The sequence below is a fragment of the Mya arenaria genome, chromosome 10 (genome assembly GCF_026914265.1).
Source record: "Mya arenaria isolate MELC-2E11 chromosome 10, ASM2691426v1".
Lineage (NCBI taxonomy): Eukaryota > Metazoa > Mollusca > Bivalvia > Myida > Myidae > Mya > Mya arenaria.
In genome coordinates this window covers 60,861,781-60,885,068 of record NC_069131.1, presented here as the reverse complement: position 1 = coordinate 60,885,068, position 23,288 = coordinate 60,861,781, and the positions used below count along the sequence as shown (strand labels likewise).

The window sequence follows — 23,288 nt, the reverse complement described above, 5'->3', positions numbered from 1 at the left end:
AAATAAGGTATTTTTTTCGGCTTTCTGAAATTTGTCATGTCACATATATACTGTACTTTACAACATTTTCATGTCGAATAAAAACTCAAGCATTTGAGAATGAATTAGACATATGTGTGACTATTCATATTTTTAATAAAAATTAAAGTAACATTAGTATCCAGCAATGTTAGTTGTATTTTTTAACAGTTTGGAAATAACAAAATGTTACAAATTTACAGTTTTGAGAGACCATCTCAGACTCAGACTCACTGCGTAAACAAGATGACTATCAGCTACTGGTAAATTACCTATACTTAACTATTATCGCCAAATTCAAACAATAGAATGATGAACTAAAATAATGTGATGCATTCCCAAGGGGCTATGTATAAGCATTTTATCAAAGGTATCAATTGTTCACTTACACATTGAATTTGTACGAAAAGGTCTCGGAAAAGAGACGTATGTATTCAAAACGAGGCTGGCACAACTGTGTCAAATGATAAATTAAAGAATTGATGCATTTCATAAGGGCTATGTATAAGCCTCTCATCAAATGTATCAATTGTTCACTTACACATTGAAGTTGTACGAAAAGGTCTCGGAAAAGGCACGAATGCATTCAAAAGGAGGCTGATACAACTGTGTCAAATGATAAATTAAAGAATGTGATGCATTTCCTAAGGGCTATGTATAAGCCTTTCATCAAATGTATCAATTGTTCACTTACACATTGAAGTTGTACGAAAAGGTCTCGGAGAAGGCACGTATGCATTCAAAACGAGGCTGGCACAACTGTGTCAAATGATAAATTAAAGAATGTGATGCATTTCCTAAGTGCTATGTATAAGCATTACATCAAATGTATCGATTGTTCACTTACACATTGAAGTTGTACGAAAAGTTGTCGGAAAAGGCACGTATTGCATTCAAAACGAGGCTGGCACAACTTTGTCAAGTAAACTGTTGCATTAATCGTTCATGTGATACAGTTTATTATGAAGTCCGATTAAAAAAATCCCTACCAATTTTCATAAAAAAATACGATTTGATAAATTTAATAACGTGTCTTCAACAAGAGAGTGATCCGCTTTAGGTTATGATTCGCTAAGGGTATTTTGACTTTAACTTTCGCGCTAAAGCACCGTGAAAAATATTATTAAATTGCGTTGTTAGTGCCGTAATATTTATTTATATCATAAATGAAGTTGCTGTTAGATACCATTATTATATTTTTTTGTAAGTATAAATCACCTTGATTTATATGTGTGATCTATAGTTTGCGAATACAATTTCGGCAATAGCGCATCAGCTATGGTTTATTAATGGTGTATATGTTCTATATTCCTCATTGAGTTTAGTAGCATTAATATGCCTTTGACATTCTCTTGTTTGTTAAACGAATTCACTTAGCTCCTATTCTATAATTTATAAGGAAAGATGAAAATGTTTGTTTTAGATTGCTCATAATTGTATTATGTCCCTTTAAAGAGATGTGGTATGATGAAAAGCACGAAGGTTAAGTAGTCACTAATAATTGTATTAATATCATTTGTACAGCAAATTGTGCAGTTTATTTGTGTAATCAAGTCGTCATTTATGTTTTTTGGTATACACATCAAAATTCATAGTTTTCGTTTAGGGATTCTTTTAATGTGTTCTTGAAAAAAACTGTTTAAAGAGCAAGGGGAATAACCGGCACCAACTGTTATATTAAAGAATGAACGCTTATCGGAATAAGAGTATAGTGCAATCTCGCTTTCTTCCTAGTTGATCAATGATTGTGTTATAGAACCATCGGTTCGGACTAGGTCTCAAAAATCAGACAATATATTTTAGTAATTATGGGCCAAATACATATAATCTTTTCGTTAACGTCTCCTTTGTGTATTAAGTCAAATCTTATAAAGCTCTGAAAACGAGTTCAAAAATTAGTAGAAAGGGTTACCCTCATGTTCACTGAACACATTTCAAAATTGGTCACCTAGCACATTGATATATTGAAAACAATTGCCACCATCAAAATAATCATTAATTCATGTATAAGTTATTTCTGTGCAACGTATTCTTTCATGAACATATTGTTAATCACTCGAGTAAGCCAACTTTATAATGATAACCCCCCAAATAAAATGAATCGATGACACACACACACGCACGCACGCACGCACGCACGCACGCACGCACACACACACACACACACACAATAAAAAACATTGATTTGCAAATGATGGTTTTTAAAACCATGGTACAAATAAACGCTAAAGATCTTCAAGCATATGAAATGTTTTGAAAGTGTTTTCTATATAAACTGCATGTCGTTTAGTTGTCACAATTGAGGTGATTTTCTATATACATTTGAAATTATATTGGGATGAGAAACGAGAATTTGAATAGTTATTAATTCTATGTGGGCTTTTCTTAAATGCGTAGTTATTTCTCATTTTAGCTATAACAAATGTATCAAATTAATGAGAAATGGAAAATAATATTCAAATGATGTTCAATAACGTAGCATCTGGTATTATTTATTACAAAACAGTGAGGGTAATTTAATGGAATGGTGGGTGTTTACATATTGGCAAAACAGCTGGTAATGTCTGATGTTATCATTGTTATATATCGAAATGGTAGAATTTCAGGTAACAAAGAACATTGCCTAGTGATTGCAAATGCATTTAGTAAAGCTTAAAAGCACGATCATCATGCCTCTTGCAATAAAGTGACACTCAATCTATAACAAACCTATAGTCACCCTGACTCCTATAGTCACACTGACTCCTATAGTCACCCTTACTCCTATAGTCACCCTGACTCCTATGATCACCCTGACTCCTATAGTCACCCTGACTCCTATAGTCACACTGACTCCTATAGTCACACTGACTCCTATAGTCACCCTGACTCCTATAGTCACACTGACTCCTATAGTCACACTGACTCCTATGATCACCCTGACTGTTATGGTCATCCTGCTCCTATAGTCACCCTGACTACTATAGTCACCCTGACTCCAATAGTAACACTGACTTCGATAGTCACCCTGACTCCTATAGTCACCCTGACTCCTATAGTCACTCTGACTCCTATAGTCACCCTGACTCCTATAGTCACCCTGACTCCTATAGTCACACTGACTCCGATTGTCACACTGACTCCTATAGTCACCCTGACTCCTATAGTCACCCTGACTCCTATAGTCACCCTGACTCCAATAGTCACCCTGACTCCTATAGTCACACTGACTCCTATAGTCACACTGACTCCTATAATCAACCTGACTCCTATGGTCACCCTTACTTCTAAAGGTCATCCTGACTATTATGGTTACACTGACTCTTATGGTCACACTGACTCTAATGGTCACACTGACTCCTATGGTCAACCGGACTCAATTGTCATCCTGTGTCTAATAGACACCCTGACTCCTATGGTCACCCTGTCTATAATGGTCACTCTGACTACTGTGGTCACCATGACTTTAAAGGTCACACGGACTCAATTGTCCCCTGAGTCTAATGGTCACACTGACTCCAGTGGTCACTCTAACTACTATGTTTACATTGGCTATAATGGTCCCACTGAATCCAGTGGTCACTCTAACTTCTATGTTCACATTGGCTACAATGGTCACACTGAATCCAGTGGTCACTCTAACTTCTATGTTCACATTGGCTACAATGGTCACACTGACTCCAGTGGTCACTTTAACTACATGGTCACATTGGATACAATGGTCACACTGACTCCAGTGGTCACTCTAACGACTATGTTCACATTGGATACAATGGTCACACTGACTCGAGTGGTCACTCTAACTATGTTCACATTGGCTACAGTGGTCACACTGACTCCTATGGTCACTTTAACTACATGGTCACATTGGCTACAATGGTCACACTGACTCCAGTGGTCACTCTAACTACTATGTTCACATTGGCTACAATGGTCACACTGACTCCTATGGTCACTTTAACTACATGGTCACATTGGATACAATGGTCACACTGACTCCAGTGGTCACTCTAACTACTATGTTCACATTGGCTACAATGGTCACACTGAATCCAGTGGTCACTATAACTTCTATGTTCACATTGGCTACAATGGTCACACTGACTCCTATGGTCACTTTAACTACATGGTCACATTGGATACAATGGTCACACTGACTCCAGTGGTCACTCTAACTACTATGTTCACATTGTCTACAGTGGTCACACTGACTCCAGTGGTCACTCTAACTACTGTGTTCACATTGGCTACAATGGTCACACTGACTCCTATGGTCACTTTAACTACCATGGTCACATTGGCTACAATGGCCACACTGACACCTATGGTCACTCTAGCTACTTTGGTCCTATTGGCTACGATGGTCACCCTGACTCCTATGGTCACCCGAACTCCTGTGATAACTCTGCCTCTATTCGTTACCCTAATTGTCGCCCGTACATCTATGGTTACCCTGACTCCATTAGTCACCTGACTCCAATTGGCACCCTGACTTCGATGGTCGCAGTGACTCCTATGGCAACTCTGGCTCCTATCGTCACTCTGACGCATATGGCCCCTTTGCCTACAAAGGTCATCCTGACTATTATGGTTACACTGACTCTTATGGTCACACTGACTCTAATGGTCACACTGACTCTAATGGTCACACTGACTCCTATGGTCAACCGGACTCAATTGTCATCCTGAGTCTAATAGACACCCTGACTCCTATGGTCACCTTGTCTATAATGGTCACTCTGACTACTGTGGTCACCCTGACTTCAAAGGTCACACGGACTCAATTGTCACCCTGAGTCTAATGGTCACACTGACTCCAGTGGTCACTCTAACTACTATGGTCACATTGGCTACAAAGGTCACACTGAATCCAGTGGTCACTCTAACTTCTATGTTCACATTGGCTACAATGGTCACACTGACTCCTATGGTCACTTTAACTACATGGTCACATTGGATACAATGGTCACACTGACTCCTATGGTCACTCTTTCTACTATGGTCACATTGGCTACAATGGTCACACTGACTCCAGTGGTCACTCTAACTACTATGGTCACATTGGCTACAATGGTCACACTGACTCCAATGGTCACTCTGACTACTATGTTCACATTGGCTACAATGGTCACACTGACTCCAGTGGTCACTCTAACTACTGTGTTCACATTGGCTACAATGGTCACACTGACTCCAGTGGTCACTCTAACTACTGTGTTCACATTGGCTACAATGGTTACACTGACTCAAATGGTCACTTTAACTACTATGGTCACATTGGCTAAAATGGCCACACTGACTCCTATGGTCACTCTAGCTACTTTGGTCACATTTGCTACAATGGTTACACTGACTCCTATGGTCACTCTAACTACTGTGTTCACATTTGCTACAATGGTTACACTGACTCCTATGGTCACTCTAACTACTGTGTTCACATTGGCTACAATGGTCACACTGACTCCTATGGTCACTCTTACTACTGTGTTTACATTGGCTACAATGGTCACACTGACTCCTATGGTCACTCTAACTACTGTGTTCACATTGGCTACAATGGCCACACTGACTCCTATGGTCACTCTAGCTACTTTAATCACATTGGCTACAATGGTCACCCTGACTCCTTTGGTCACTCTGACTCCTAGTTTCAACTGATTCCAATGGCTACTCTCATCCATACGAGGAATTAAGGAGACTACCTTTTGGTATCGGTACGTACAAAATATGCTACCAGCCTTGGTTTTAGACGAGATGAACTTATTCTTTCTCAAAATATGGATTTCTATATATTTTCATTTACATGTTTTGTATAATATCTATAATATTTGCGTAATAATCGCAACATCATGTGTTTGATAATTATGTTAATATATCGATACAATAGCTATCCAATGAATAATTTTCATTATATCATGCTTGTGTCGACAGCTGAAACGGTATTGGTTAGCTTTATGTTTCAAATGAATATTTCTTCTCCTAAAATTACAGCTATATTTTACCAGCCAACATATAGTAAGTCATAATTTGTGAATACGACGGGTCATTCAAATATGAGGATATATTTGGTAAGTTAAATACTTTTTTTTCATTTTTTTTCTGACTATTATTAAATGTTACCGGAGGGGAAGAAAACTAACTACATCTGCTTCTTAAAATAATGATACTTAGGAAATCTCTCTTTTCAACTTTTAACGCTCAGTTTGCAATTCGTATGACTAAATATATTGTATGGTATAGGAAAGAAAAACCGAGCGTCTTTCAATATGCGTGGTTGATATACAGTCGAACCCCGTTGGCTCGAACTACAAGGGACCGGCGAAAATACCTCGAGTCTCGAAAAATTTCTTAAATAGCATACAATATACACAATCAAAGGATTTACTGTGAAAATATTAAACAGTAGACTAGTGCATTTTTTTTTAATTATTGTTACCGCCTGTGCCTTGCAAATTGGCAAAAAATAGACATTGGAAAAGTTACAAAATCAGGCCAAAATAGCTGATCTAATGGCAAATGCATATTTTTAACTTTTTATGCATACAGTATGCTGTGAAAGACTAAGTTTTGTCAAAATTGTGGTTATATTTCTAGAAATTCATTGCTTTTTTATTCATAAACGCAATCTGCGTTTATCAAATTGAGAAAAAAAAAATACAATTTGAGGACAAATGGAAAGTTGTATTGATACATACACAAAACAATATAATCATGAAAAAAATAAGAGGGAAAGTTTGGAGCGTATAATATGTCTCTATTGTCTTTATTAACAAAATGCGGTAATAATATTCGTTAGTTCATATATATACCCATAACTTAAGGTTCTTTGTTCACAGGTTGCATGCTTGGTCGTGCAGTTGCTGAACGTCCATGGTCTAAATGTCTTTGACCTGGGCTCTTCATCATCTTCATCATCACCATCATCATCATCGGAAGGCCGAATTAGCTTTAGCCTGTCGGACTTAAAGAGAAGCAGCAGCAGCAGCAGCAGCAGCAGTATTGAAAGCAGCAGTAGTAGCAGCAGCAGTAGCAGTAGTGGCAGTAGTAGCGAGGGTGTGCAGAGCACCAGTACTGATCCTCACTGCAGTCTGTGTAGCAGTATTTTAAGTAGTGACGACAGCAGCAGCAGCAGTAGCAGCAGCAGTAGCAGCAGTAGCAGCAGTAGCAGCGAAGGACGTTTAAATGGTAATAAATTAATTTTATTTAGATATTCAGGCTGCGTTAGAAGTTACATGTGAAAGTTATAAAGCTTAAATCGTTAGTTCCAGTCTTTTTTTAATCTATATCTAATATTTGAGACGTATTTTGTAAGAATGTGTTCTCTGTAAATGTTGCCAACATCTTAATGTTAATTCTATATCTTCGTCCTTACATAAAAAAGTCATCCGTTTCACGTATTTATTTGCAAGACGGCGATATTGTTGGCGGCGGGACGGGCGATAATGGCGGTGCTGGTGGTGCTGACGGTGGTAACGGCGGCGTAGGTGGCGGCGGCGGACAGGATTCTGGCCGTATGTTTGTTTCATTAAGAATGTTTTACGAATCCTTTAACCAATGATGTGAATTATGGATGCATTCATACATGTTGTTATAATTGGATGGGGTTTAACAAGCTTCTAACGAATATGTTAAAATAAATCAAAAACAATATTTCATCGAAACCAATATTTTAAACACGATTTTTTGGGCTTAAACTATTTGTAAAATTGGTAAGCCAGCGGCCGATTTCAATTGAAACAAAGAACAAAATGCTAATGCTAAAAATGCTTAAGTTTAGCACACCCACTCGATATATGGTATATTGTGGTTGTGGGGGAAATGACGTTCACGGCGTAGCACCCATTTATCGCGTGTATCAAGGACAATAATTTTACAAATGAACGTGTGTCAAGTGTTTTGCTCCTGTAGCTTCGTGTTATGTCACTCGTCATGTTCGTCACCAAATGTACATATAAAAACGATTAAAAAATGTGTTTTTTACGAATGTTTGTTATCTCGAAGTATTTCCCCGAGGTCCCTACGACTTCGACATAGCGAGTTTCGACTGTATCTCAGTTTAAACCTGTCTTGAACATCGAGACATATAAACAAAGCTAGGTCACCTTTAATCTATTATTTCGTTACTCAAAGCTGCTCATGTCGGCGGCGACTGCTCCGGGTGCGGAAGCTGCTTCGATCCGCATGCTATCTGTAAGGAGTTTGGCTGTTACAACATCTGTATGTGTGAGCCGGGTTACGCGTTTGTCAAAAACGGAGCCTTTCAATGCGGACAGTGTCTTCCAGAAGGTGAGTAAAATGTGGAAACAATGTTTGTTACAAGCATTAATGGATAGAAAAGGTGTTTTTATCCTTTTGTAATTGTTTAGAGCGAACACAGTTGGAATTAAAAGATGTCTACCTAGATTTTCGTTGTAATGCTCTCACAACAATAAGTCAATATTGATTTCTCTATTAAAATATTCAAGTCTTCCGATTTATAGGTACATATAACTCTATACGGGCAATACCGGATAATAATATACGGGTATTACCGTCCCTTTTATAAATATTCAAATATCAAACACATAAATAACTGATTCTGATTTAATAGTGTTGTAATTGTTTTATACAAGCTGGTGAGTTTAATTCAGCATGTACAGATGTATTTCAAAGATACGGAAACTATTAAATGTTGTTCGAAATTTGCATACATTTGGATTACCAATACTCCGCTTCGGTATTCATGTATTCTCAACAGCTTGTTGATTGTTAAAAAGTGTCCTTATTAATATTCTTTATCCTATAGAGTGTTCATGTGACGATGGAGATAGTTGCCCTTGCGACGATGGTCAGGAGTGTGTCAATGGAGAATGCGTTCCCGAGTGCGTCGGATGTGAAGTGCGCATGACCGGAGGCGAATGCGGTGAGTACATGCCGTTAACATACTGATTTGAAAAGAGTGTATAAAAAAGAGAGATATTTGAGTAAACACTCGAATGAACGGGTGTTATATACGTGTGTCAGTAATAATGGGTGGAAAGTGAAGGGTATTGTGAATACATGCCGTTCGTTTGCCGTCGAAGTAATGTTTTAATGACGAGAGCGTTCTCAAATTTACCGGAAGTTGGGTGCGCTTGCCCGGGAAAAGAAGTAAGTTCAGGCAGCCTGCTTTGCGTTGGTGGAGTGTATATATCGCGCGGGCGTTCTCAAAATCACCGGAAGTCGGGTGCGCTTGCCCCGGAAAAGGGTGATGTAATAACATACCGTCTGTTTGCCGTTTTTGGAGTATATATATATGTTACGAGAGGGAGATTTACCGGATGTTGAGTTCCGGTGCCCAGGGAAGGTTGTTGAAAGTACATCCCGCTTGATAGGCGATGGTTGAGAGTTTGAACGTACCGGATGTCGGTTGTGCATGCAGTAGGTCATTGTTAGTACATGCTGTCTGCTTGCCGATTTTGTATGTAATAAAAGGGTTCACAAGTTCTCCGGATCGTGGGTGCGCTTACCCCGGAAAAGGGTGTTGTAAGTTCATGTTATGTACTTGCCGTTAGTGGAGTGTTTATATGACGAAAGAGTTCTAAAATTAAAATGATTGGCCTGCATGCCCGTATAAGAGTGTTGTTTGCACTGCCGTCTGCTTGCGGATGTTGAAAAAGTATGTTTATGTAAATATAGCGTTCTCCGGATGTGGGATGCGCGTTTACTGCGATATGTAGTAGTAAGCCTGTATGTTAAAACATATATTTACATGCTTTTTGTAAATGTCCCTTTCAACGTTCGTCCATTGGACGTTTCGGTTAGTTTAGGGTTCAATTCGTCGGATTTCTTTCTCTTGGCTAATGTATCATTTTTTTTTATAACTATGATGGTTATTTTACAAGACTGCTTAATAATGCACAAATTAATCGATATCTATAAAATTTAGCGTTAGCAGATGTTTAAGCTATTACATTTATTCTGTGTTTTTATGTAATTGCTACATTTGAATAATAAAACGCTAACAAAGAGAGTGATGAATTGCATCAAGTTCTAACGGAGAAACATATTTTGCAATAGTTATGGTTTGTTTTCAGTTATTTTTTGTGAAAGTTTTGCAACTGTATTGGTCGCGTTTAATTTAAAACATAGTCAGTTTTATCGTCATCAAATTTCATTGAAAATTTGAAAACAATTGCACACTTGCCCCAAAAGAGGAATGATGTATGTTAAATCATTTCATGAATTTGGCGACGATATTTCTTCGAGATAATTTTCATATATATATCAAAAGTGCTTTGGTTAACTTATCAATTGAAAGGACTTCAATAATGTGTTTCCATAAAAACATTCAACGATTACTTATCGTTTATACATGTGCATAAACATATGTTAGTTCTTAATTGCATATTTATCACAATCATCAGTCTTTACATTAGCATAATAATGCACGCAGGTATGGAATAAAATTTGAATATGAAACGCCTACACTTATAAGGAAAGATGTTCTGATGTACTATTGTACTTACCAAGAGAACGTATGAAGTACACATATCGCTGGTGTGACATGAATATAATAGGAGCGGTATTCATAAAACAACTGAAACATTTCTAAATCTATGTTAATTTCCTGGAATGTAAGCAAACAATTTAAAATATAAAATAAGTGTGTTTTTACACTTAAGTATGCATTTTGAATAAGATCAATAGAAAGTAAATATTTCAGAAAAATATGAACGATTCTAATTGATGATAAATGGCATAGCTTACTGAAGAAATGACTCTGTTTTCAGCAGAAGTAAATTTAGCATACAGAAAGATGTTTTATGACTACCGCATCAGAGCTGCTTTAATATTTATTGTATTGTTACTTTGACATTTTAACGCCCCTCAACATTTTTTTCTTGACAAACAACACAATAAGGATGCATCAATGTTAAATGTAGTGCGTATGTGTGTGTGTGCGTGCCTGTGCTTGCGTGCGTGCGTGCGTGCGTGCGTGCGTACGTGCGTGAGTGCGTGTGTACTTGTGTGTGCGTGTGCGTGTGTGTGTGTGTGTGTGTGTGTTTAACACTAGTGCATGTTTCAGGGTAACATTTGTAATGAATGAAGGTTTAGACTACATATTCGAAGTAATTTACGTTGTAAACTTTTACATTATCGTTTCAGTGGAACTTCTTTACGGGGACAACTGCACGCTGTTCCCTAACGACTGTTGCCGTGACGATCTCGCATGCATAAATGGCATATGCGAATGTGAGGACGTGGATCTCCAAAACGACGAGGATGAAGACAAGTGTTGTGGGTTTTTGTTAATTAATGTTGAAAAAATTGAGATTTAGCTTGTAAGAATAAGATTGCAAGTACAACCAATGTCCCATCAAAGGGCGGGATCCAGAGTTTGATGTCATCGGGTGAGGGTCGTTTCTTTGGGTACAAATCTAATCCTCATCTCCTCAATGCATAACGTTTAAATTTGATATGGAAGGTTTACTGATACCAACTCCAAAAAAGTCCAATATCATTTTAAAATATAATATTTTGGTTTATTCTGCATATTCTTAATACCATAGTGTCATAACAAGTTCATTTGGAAAATTAAAGCGAAGTCGGTTGGGACGCCGGGCGCAACCAATTGCCACTGGCTCGGTCGATGGGCTTTTGAGACTAGGGTTTATATCGGTATTCATGTTATACTCAAAAGTGTTTATTTATCAATAACATTTGTTTCGAAATAGTCATTTAGAAGCGTGCCCTTTGGAATACTCCTGCGCCCATTATAGCTAAGATAAAACTAATAAATATACCTACATAAAATGATCTGATGCTTTGTATTGGCCAATTAGTAAAAGAGTTAAATCACTTTGGTCCATGCTGATCCATAGAAAGGCCTAAACACTGTTAATGAGGTGGCCAAGTCTTGCCAATGTCAAATGAACACATGGGTATTTACTTGTATCCTTACGTTAAATCTAACGTTAATATTGAATATGGCTCCTGTCGTTAGAAAAAAAAACATTCGTCAGATAGCCGTTTGTTTTCAGTAATCACTTACTTTTCAATTGAAGATGAGAGTTGAATACATTCGTTGTACCTGCGGTGTATATCATTAAAAAATACCCTTAACAAAGTAACAAGATTGCTTAAGATAATCACACATATGTATTCCTTAGTGGGTGATGACCTCGGTGAGCCTTGCGACGATGATGATGATGAACCCGACCTATGCACAATCAAAAACAATCGTACCGAATGTGTTAGTGGCTTAGATGGTATTCCGACGTGTAGCTGCTTTGAACCATTCATTGAAGAAAACGGCACCTGTGGTAAGTATTTCAAAACAGTCTTTGAAGCAAATGCGTATATGGTACGTGTGAGTTACGAACAGTACGTGCACATGACGACATATATTATGCGCACGTTGTATCAGTTCCAATCAATGCATCCAAACAACCTCGAAATTTCTATGCGACATCTGCTGTTAGATTGGCTCCGAGTCCTACTTTGAATAACGAAACACTATGTTACGGTTAAAACGTTTAAATATACGGCACCTACTGCTTGAAACATACGTCATCTGCTGTAATATCGGCTAGGAGTCCAGTGTTAAAATAAACGGTATATTCTGTGAGATCGGGTCCGAGACCTACTTAAAAATATGCGACATCTGCTGTTAGATTGGCTCCGAGTCCTACTTTGAATAACGAAACACTATGTTGTAAGATCGGCTTAGAGTTAATGCCGAAAATGCGGCATCTGCGGAGATATCGGGTCCGAGGCCTCTTTTGATATGTGTGGCATCTGCTGAAAGATCGGGTCCGAGGCCTCCGTTGAAATGTGTGGCATATGCTGTAAGATCCGATCCGAGGCTTATGTGAAAATATACGGCATCAGCTTTAAGATCGGCTTGGAGTCCAACGTTGAAACATACGGCGTCTGCTGTAAGATCGGGTCCGTGTCCTACGTTGAAATATATGGCGTTTGCTATAAGATCGGTTCCTAGTCTTACGTTGATACGGCGTCTGCTGTAAGATTGGGTCCGTGTCCTACGTTGAAATATATGGCGTTTGCTGTAAGATCGGTTCCTAGTCTTACGTTGATACGGCGTCTGTTGTAAGATCGGGTCCGTGTCCTACGTTGAAATATATGGCGTTTGCTGTAAGATCGGTTCCTAGTCTTACGTTGATACGGCGTCTGTTGTAAGATCGGGTCCGTGTCCTACGTTGAAATATATGGCGTTTGCTATAAGATCGGTTCCTAGTCTTACGTTGATACGGCGTCTGTTGTAAGATCGGGTCCGTGTCCTACGTTGAAATATATGGCGTTTGCTATAAGATCGGTTCCTAGTCTTACGTTGATACGGCGTCTGTTGTAAGATCGGGTCCGTGTCCTACGTTGAAATATATGGCGTTTGCTATAAGATCGGTTCCTAGTCTTACGTTGATACGGCGTCTGCTGTAAGATCGGGTCCGTGTCCTACGTTGAAATATATGGCGTTTGCTATAAGATCGGTTCCTAGTCTTACGTTGATACGGCGTCTGTTGTAAGATCGGGTCCGTGTCCTACGTTAAAACATACGGCGTCTGCTGTAAGATCAGCTCGGAGTCCAACGTTGAAACATGCGACATCTCCTATAAGATCGGGTCCGAGGCCTACGTTGAAATATACGGCGTCTGCTGTATGATCACCTTCGGGGCCTACATGGAAATAAACGTCATCTATAGATATCGGCTACGGGGTCAACGTTGAAAAATGCAGGATCTGTTGTAAAATCGGTTGCCTCCGTGAAAATAAATGGCAACTCCGGCAAATCCGCTCCGAGGCAAACATGGAAATAGACGGCGTCCACTGATATCTGCTCCGAGACCAACGTTGAAACATACATCATCTGCTGTGTGACCGGCTCTGAGGCCTTCGTTGAAGTAAGCTGTATCTGCTGTAAGATCTGGTCCTAGTCCTACGTTTATATATGTGGCATCTGCTGTAGGATCGGGGTCGAGGACTACGTTGAAATATACCTAATCTGCTATAGTATTGGGCCCGAGTCTTACTTGATACATACGGCGTCTGCTGCAAGATCGGGTCCTAGTCCTACGCTAATATATGTGGCATCTGCTGTAGGATCGGGTTCGAAGACTACGTTGAAATATACGCAATCTGCTGTAGGATCTAGCCCGAGTCTTACGTTGATACATACGGCGTCTGTAAAATCGGTTCCAAACTTAGGTTGAAATATACTGTGCCTGCTGTATGATCAGCTTCGGGGCCTACATGGAAATAGATGGCATCTATTAATGTCGGCTCTGAGGCCTACGTTAATAATATACGGCGTTCGCTGTAAAATCGGTTGCTTACGTGAAAATAAATGGCAACTCCGGCTAATTCCGCTCCGAGGCAAACATGGAAATAGACGGCGTCCACTAATATCTAATACGAGACCAACGTTGAAACATACGTCATCTGCATGCTGTAAGATCGTTTAGGAGTCCAGCATTGAAAAACACATCATCCGCTCGCTTCCCACGTTCAAATATTCTGTATCTACCTTTTGATCGGCTCCAGTGCCCATTTGGAAATAGACGGCATCTGCTGATATCGGCTCTGATTTCTATGGTGAAATATGTGACATCTGCCTTAAGATAAGCTCCGAGTCCGTGTTTGAAATATTAGTTACACACGGTTTAAGAAAGACTCTCTGAGTCCTTCGTTAAAACATACGGTCTTAACTGAAGATCTGCTCACAGGCCAACTTAGTAATATCAAAGTGAAAGTCAAGTCAAGTCAAACAACGTTTATTCTCTCATACCATAATATATGGCAAATGAGGTTTATATAATGAACATCAATGACATGGCGGCAGATACATGTTTAAATTTAGAATATAATACCCAACATGGGTACCGGAGAGTCATGAATTTGAACACACACAAACATACACACCTTACATATATTTTTTGAATGTGTATTACTGCAATTTGTAATAAAAAGTCACTTGTGAAATGAAGTACTATATTTTTTTTCCTATATGCATTCATTTGTATCGTATCACATACACATAAACGTAAATCGTTAATTAAATCACGATGCAAATAAGCTGTACATTCAGTATATGCTAAGGTGTACAATACAATTAAAATAATAATACAACCATATAAATGTTCTGTAATTGAAATATCAGTATAGATAAAAATGACCATTCAGCTACCTAAGCTTTGATAAAAATAGTAGTTATAAATCTATACAAATTTGTTTGCGTTTGCTTGTTGCTTGAATTCATTAATATTTCTAACTTATATGTATTAGGGTGTCTAAAGAAGTATGGTTTGAGAAACTGTTTTCGTTCGTCATTAAAAAGGTTACATTCAAACAAATAGTCCGGAATATCATGTATGATCTACACCAGAGAAATAGACGAAATCAGTTGGAAGTTCTGCTCCGAGGCATTCTTGCAAATATAAGGCATCTTTTGTGAGCTCTCCACGGAGACCATCTTAAAAGTGTTTGCTTGCTCCAAAACGTTCTTGAAATTTTAAGGCATTTAAATAAGGTATGTTTGCTACTATGCTTACATGAATATTACCGCATCTAATTAGTGTTTTTCTGCTCCGTGGAGCTTCTGATAAGATAAGGCATCTAAGTAGAGTTTCTCGCTCCGAGGACTAGCTGGAAGTTATTGCATCTAAAAATATGAAGCTGCTGAAAATATAACATATCAAAACATTCTTAGAAATAGGCAGCTTCTAAGTAGTGTGTTTCTATATCGAGTCCTTAATTAAAAATGCAGCATCTTAGTAGGGTTTGTGTTCTCCTAGTTCCCCCCGGAAATATAAAGCATCTGTTTTAAGTAGTATTCGTCCGCTTTGAGGCTCAACAGGAACAATATAACAAATAAAGTCTGGATTTTTCGTCTGCTTCCTGGCTTACCTGGAAATGTACAACATGTTATATCAGAATTTTTCCGATGCTCCGGTGCATACTTGGATATAAACGTCATATGTTGTAAATAGTGTCTGTCTGCTTCGAGGCTAGCATAGAAATATACTCCATCTGGTGTAGGTAGTGTATGATAACTTCGTTTCTTACATGTTATAGACTAACCTTAAAATATACGTCATTTAAGTACTGCCTGTCTGCTACGTGGCTTACCTTGAAATAGAGGGCGTCTACTATAAGTGATATTCACTGTCATAAAAGTTGTCTGTATCTGCTCCGTTATCTACATAGAAACGACATCCACTTCTAGAAAGTCAGATCGAATGCCCAATTAAAAAATCTACTTGGTATTAGAGAGCGTCTAAGTAGTGTGTTTATATTCTTAAACCTACTTGTGAACAATGACATTAAACAGTGTCAAAAGTTAATTAAAAAGAATCTACCAATTTCACAATTTTAGAAACAATGAAATGTAGATCGAGATTTACCCCTATTTAGACGTTGCTTCGGTTATCATATTGTGTGAACACATCTTTAATTGTTAAAACGTATTTATTACTGTGTTATTATTCTATAGAGTGCTTATGCTCCTTGGGAAGTTACTGTGCATGCGACGACGGCCAGGAGTGCATAGATGAAAATTGCGTTCCCGAATGCGGCCCATGCGAAATGCGCGTTAACGGAGTTTGCAGTAAGTATAAGCCGTCTACTTTCTTATTTGAAATGTACATGACAAGCAATGTCTTGAGTACACATTGTATATGCGAGTCGGGTTCTACGAATTTGGTTTTGCAAATATGTACATCTCATCAAAGCAAAACTATGTGTAGATGGTCATCTAACTAGAGTCTGTTTGCTTCGAATCTTACGTTGAAAAATATTGAGTTTAAGTAATGTGTTTCTCCGTACAGGCCAACCTCAATATAGACGTCATTGTGGGAGTGAATGTCTACAGCAATGTTATTAACGAAAAAGACTCTTTATCTTATTGCTTGTGTCTGCCCAAAGGCCTACATACAAAACAAACGGCACCGTAAGAGCGTCTGTCTGCTTCATGGTCTACATGGCAAAGAACGACATTCAAGTAGTTCTTGAATGAACGATGGTCTATTTAGAATGAGAACGCTTCTAAATAGTTCATTTTTGTTCTGAGGATTATCTTGAAATAGACTGCTTCTAAGTGTATGCTCCAATGTTAATCTGAAAATAGACGTCTCATTTATAGAGTATGTCTGCTTCAAAGTGTATCTGTGAAAAAACAGCTTTTAAACAGTGTATGTTTGCTCCAATGTCTATTTGGTAATAGACAATTTCTAAACATTTAACATAAGAGGCAAAGACTATCTGGCAATAAACAGCTTTTAAAAGTGTATGTCTGTTCCAAAGTATATCTGGAAATAAACAGCTTCTAAAAAGTGTACGTCTGCTCCAAAGTCTATCTTGAAGTATACATATTATATCTTCTTATATCAATTTTAAAACAGTTTATATATGCGGCAAAGGCTGTCTGGAAATAAACAGCTTCTTAGTTTAGTATGTATGATCAAATTAATATCAGCATTATTATTTTTTTTCAAAAGTATTATTATTATCAATATTATTATTATTATTATTATTAGTAGTAGTAGTAGTAGTAGTGGTAGTGGTAGTGGTAGTATCAGTAGAAGTAGTAGTAGTAGTAGTAGTAGTAGTAGTAGTAGTAGTAGTAGTAGTAGTAGTAGTAGTAGTAGTAGTAGTAGTAATATTGATATAGTTATTATTATTAATATAATTTTTCAGGTCCACAATGTAACGATTCGCAAGTGTGCATTGAAAATGAGTGTGTTACTCCACGTAAGTAACTGTATCTTACAATACGTTAAAGTTCAAACGTAGTTCATCCATTATTTACCATCGACAAAATAAGTACCGCGGACAAAACGATAGAAAAACAAACTCCTGTTTTTTCTAATGTAGAAGAGTATTCATGACGCCATACATGTGTTGTGTTCATTTTTTTGCGATTAGATTCCGAAAAGATCACCATCCCGCATCAATGAAACTGCCCCATTAGAGCGTACTAAGACGGCTTACGTATGTCTACAAATTTCAAAGGTGCCTATCGATGTATAACATGTTTTAATTAAAATTGTTTACCAAACGGCAATAAACTAAAACGCAAACATTATTCGCTACCTTTTTATTAAGGCTGGGCTCTGGTCATTGAGTATGGGAATTCAAAATTACAACATTTATCTGTGAAATGCCCTAAAGTTCTCCATGTTAGGGAGTCTCAAATTGAGCCGGGCAACGACAAAACGCCAAAACAAAGCCTTTACATCAAGAATACACTTTTACCATTCAACATGAACAGTACCCATCCTGGACATGAACAGTAGCCATCCAACATGAGAAGTAATAATCAAACATGAGCAATATCCGTCCAACATGGACAACTGCCATCCAATATGGACAAGTAGCCATCCAACATGGACAGTACCCATCAAACATTAACAATAGCCATTAAACATGAACAGTAGCAATCCAACATGAACATTAGCCAACCAACATGGACAGTAGCAATCCAACATAGAGAGTAGCCTCCCATCATGAGAAGTAACAATCAAGCATGAGCAATAACTATTCAACATAGACAGTAGCCATCCAACATGTCAATTAGCCATCCAGCATGGACAGTACCCTTCAAACATGAACAATAGCCATCAAACAAGAATCCAACATTAACAGTAGCATTCCAACATGAACAGTAGCATTCCAACATGAACAGTAGCAATCCAACATGAACAGTAGCAATCCAACATTAACACTAGCCATCAAACATGAACACTAGCCATCAAACATGAACAGTAGCATTCCAACATGAACACTAGCCATCAAACATGAACAGTAGCATTCCAACATGAACAGTAGCAATCCAACATTAACACTAGCCATCAAACATGAACACTAGCCATCAAACAAGAATCCAACATTAACAATAGCATTCCAACATGAACAGTAGCAATCCAACATTAACACTAGCCATCAAACATGAACACTAGCCATCAAACATGAACAGTAGCATTCCAACATGAACAGTAACAATCCAACATGAACAATAGCAATCCAACATGAACACTAGCCATCAAGCATGAACACTAGCATTCCAATATGAACAGTAACAATCCAACATGAACAATAGCAATCCAACATAAACACTAGCCATCAAACATGAACAGTAGCAATCCAACATGAACACTAGCAATCCAACATGAACAATAGCAATCCAACATGAACACTAGCCATCAAGCATGAACACTAGCATTCCAATATGAATAGTAACAATCCAACATGAACAGTAGCAATACAACATGAACACTAGCCATCAAGCATGAACAGTAGCAATACAACATGAACACTAGCCATCAAGCATGAACACTAGCCATCAAACATGAACAGTAGCAATCCAACATGAACAGTAGCAATACAACATGAACACTAGCAATCCAACATGAACAGTAGCAATACAACATGAACACTAGCCATCAAGCATGAACAGTAGCAATACAACATGAACACTAGCCATCAAGCATGAACACTAGCCATCAAACATGAACAGTAGCAATCCAACATTAACACTAGCCATCAAACATGTACACTAGCCATCAAACAAGAATCCAACATTAACAATAGCATTCCAACATGAACAATAGCAATCCAACATGAACAGTAGCAATCCAACATTAACACTAGCCATCAAACATGAACACTAGCCATCAAACATGAACAGTAGCAATCCAACATTAACACTAGCCATCAAACATGTACACTAGCCATCAAACAAGAATCCAATATTAACAATAGCATTCCAACATGAACAATAGCAATCCAACATGAACAGTAGCAATCCAACATTAACACTAGCCATCAAACATGAACACTAGCCATCAAACATGAACAGTAGCATTCCAACATGAGCAGTAACAATCCAACATGAACAATAGCAATCCAACATGAACAGTAGCATTCCAACATGAACAGTAGCATTCCAACATGAACACTAGCCATCAAACATGAACAGTAGCAATACAACATGAACACTAGCCATCAAGCATGAACACTAGCCATCAAACATGAACAGTAGCAATACAACATGAACACTAGCCATCAAGCATGAACACTAGCCATCAAACATGAACAATAGCAATCCAACATGAACAGTAGCATTCCAACATGAACAGTATCATTCCAACATGAACAGTAGCAATACAACATGAACACTAGCAATCCAACATGAACACTAGCCATCAAGCATGAACACTAGCCATCAAACATGAACAATAGCAATCCAACATGTCAAGTAGCCATCCAGCATGGACAGTAGCAATACAACATGAACACTAGCCATCAAACATGAACAATAGCAATCCAACATGTCAAGTAGCCATCCAGCATGGACAGTACCCATCAAACATGAACAATAGCCATCAAACATGAAGAGTAGGAATCAAACATGAACAATAGCCATCAAACATGAACAGTAGCAATACAATATGGACAGAAGCAATTCCAACATGAACAGTAGCCATCCAACATGAGAAGTAACAATCAAGCATAAGCAATAGCTATTCAACATTGACATTAGCCATCCAACATGTCAAGTAGCCATCCAGCAATGACAGTACCCATCAAACACGAACAATAGCCATCAAACATGAACAGTAGCAATCCAACATGAACAATAGCCATCAAACATGAACAGTAGCAATCCAACATGAACAATAGCCATCAAACATGAACAGTAGCAATCCAACATGAACAATAGCCATTAAACATGAACAGTAGCAATCCAACATGAACAATAGCCAACCAACATGGACAGTTGCCATCCAATATGAGCAGTAGCCATCCGACATGACCAGTGACCATCCATCATAGACAGTAGCCACCCAACATTAACAGTAGCCATTCAATATTGACAGTTGCCACCCAACATTAACAATAGCCATTCAATATGGACAGTAGCCATCCAAAAATACCAGTACATACAACATGGACAGTAGACATCCAGCAGTAAACATTCAACCAGAGCAGTAACCATCCACGCGGAACATTTACCATCCGACCTGATCAGTAACCATCTAACAGTAACTATCATACATGAAGAGTGCCATTCAACATATACATAAATCTTCAGACGTGATCAGCATCAACAAACAGTTACGATCCAACATCAACAGGTTGATTAGTTATTATCTAACTTTGAACTATAACCATGCAACTTATACCAAAATCTAACATGAACAGCATTCATCCAACATTTACAGTAGCAATTTAATATAAACAATAATTATGTTACATGAACAGTTACCATCTAACATGAATTAACAAGATCAAACAATCTTTTTAATTGGTTTTATTTTAACAACTCATACGTTGATTTCTCATTTTGTTCAGACATATTTTTATTCGAATAAATAAGATATTTTCATTCAAATCGTTAGTGGGACACGGGTTTTTTCATTTAAACATATGACTAGAACACTTATACAACATTCGTCATTTTACGTACTTTGACATGAATTTGCGCCGTGAACATATTAAAAATTATGACATCTCACCGGGTATGACCTAACCATTTTAATAAGGATGCACATAACGTTAAAAATAATTGTGTAATGTTATAAAAAAATATGGATATCATCAAAGATACAATTGTACTTATAAATGGAATTAATCTGGAGGGATTTATGTTTTATAGTTATTTTGTTAGTATTTCCGATCCAACATTTCTGCAATGCATGTAGTGCCAGAAAAATTTGCTTTGTCACTGTGATTTTCGCAGGTTGTATTCATTACCGGAAAAAGACAGGTGATGAAAATGTTCTGACAATTTTCATCATATGATACAGCAAAATATGGAACACTTTCAGGAAATAATTTAGTTAGCTCCTCGTAGGCTCGCTCACTAACAAAAGTCATGAACTTATTGAATAGTTTTGAGTATTGTCTGAAACTCGTGATATATCCTATATAACATCATTCAGGGGGTTGGTAGATGATCCGATATGTCATATACGGAGCGAAGGACACCATTTTCGGGTTTGAGCTTCCCTCTCAACAGATATGATTACCTTTGCCTCGTGTATCCCATATCGGGCCACTTACTAGCAAAGAAACGTAGACAACCTGTGTACATTGATATATATTTATGGGAAATGTTTCATTATTTATCGGAGTCGGAAAAATATGCCTTTTCGGGATTATGTTAAGGCGTCATTCATGTTGTAAAAATAAATATATAGTGTTAATTATCATTAATATTGCAGTTGCACTCGGTGATGAATGTACGGATGCAGGAGATGCGAATGCGTGTATGAGGGATGCTGGGATCAAATGTAGGAGTGGTGACTGTTGTGGAAACGCAAATGGGAATCCAGCTTATCCATGCAATAAGAAGTACTGTGTGTGTGAGACGGAAGCGGGATACAAGTTAAACACTAACGAAACCGGGTGTGATAATATTGGAGGAAGAGTAGATCGTGATCAGTGCCTTGACATGCCATACAATTAATGAAATCGGAAGAGCAGCGAAGAAACAATTACACCATGTTTCATATTCTGTTACATCTAAATTCACATTAATGTTGTTTCTTTCATAGTATAATGAAGTTTAAATTATAATAAAATACTTGTATCCTGCGATTTTATGATGTTGTTCAATAACAGCCATAAACAGTAATCATCAAACAATACCAGTAAGATTCCAACCTAGGTATCAGCCTTCCAGAATGAGCATTACCATTCACAAGCATATTGAATATTCATTATCAATATCAACCATCACGCATATAAGCCATTCAAATTCGGCATTACACCTAATCAGTTGCCAGTCAACATACTCTGACAGAAGCCACCCTACGTAATTATTATCAATAACAATCTAACATGTAAATTTGCCATTTAAAATGACCAGTTACTCTCGAACATGAATATTAACCATCAAACATGACAAGCTACCATCCAACAATACACAACACATTCAATACAAACGTTATCCAACTAACATGACCAGGTTCTAACGTATGACCTGTTACATTCCAACATGTACATATACCAATTAACATGACCAGTAACACTCGAACATGAACAGCAACCAACCATCATGGACAATAGCCATCTAAGATGGAAAATAACCATTGTTTTTCATTGTGTAGTATATTAATCGCTGTAGCACTGCACACACACACACACACACACACACACACACGCGCACACACACACACACACTGGCAGAAATTGACATTTTCTTTCTTAATATGAAAAATATTCAAATTATATTATAGGAATATTGCTTTCATCTTACAAGTTTATTACTAGTGTACAATTAATCAAATGAAACCCGATATTGGGTGAGGACA

At 37.8% G+C, this 23,288-nt stretch overlaps 1 protein-coding gene across 1 annotated transcript; it reads left to right on the top strand.

Annotated features, from left to right (window-relative positions):
• The first annotated feature begins 5,912 nt into the window (after positions 1–5,912).
• LOC128205379 (tenascin-like) lies at positions 5,913–22,569 on the top strand. Its single transcript, XM_052906962.1, has 10 exons — positions 5,913–6,065; positions 6,834–7,182; positions 7,407–7,508; positions 8,128–8,283; positions 8,783–8,899; positions 11,125–11,256; positions 12,129–12,281; positions 16,466–16,579; positions 17,668–17,721; positions 22,197–22,569. Exons 1-10 carry the CDS (start codon positions 6,051–6,053, stop codon positions 22,439–22,441), a joined length of 1,437 nt encoding a protein of 478 aa, XP_052762922.1. The 5' UTR covers positions 5,913–6,050; the 3' UTR covers positions 22,442–22,569.
• Positions 22,570–23,288: the final 719 nt, after the last annotated feature.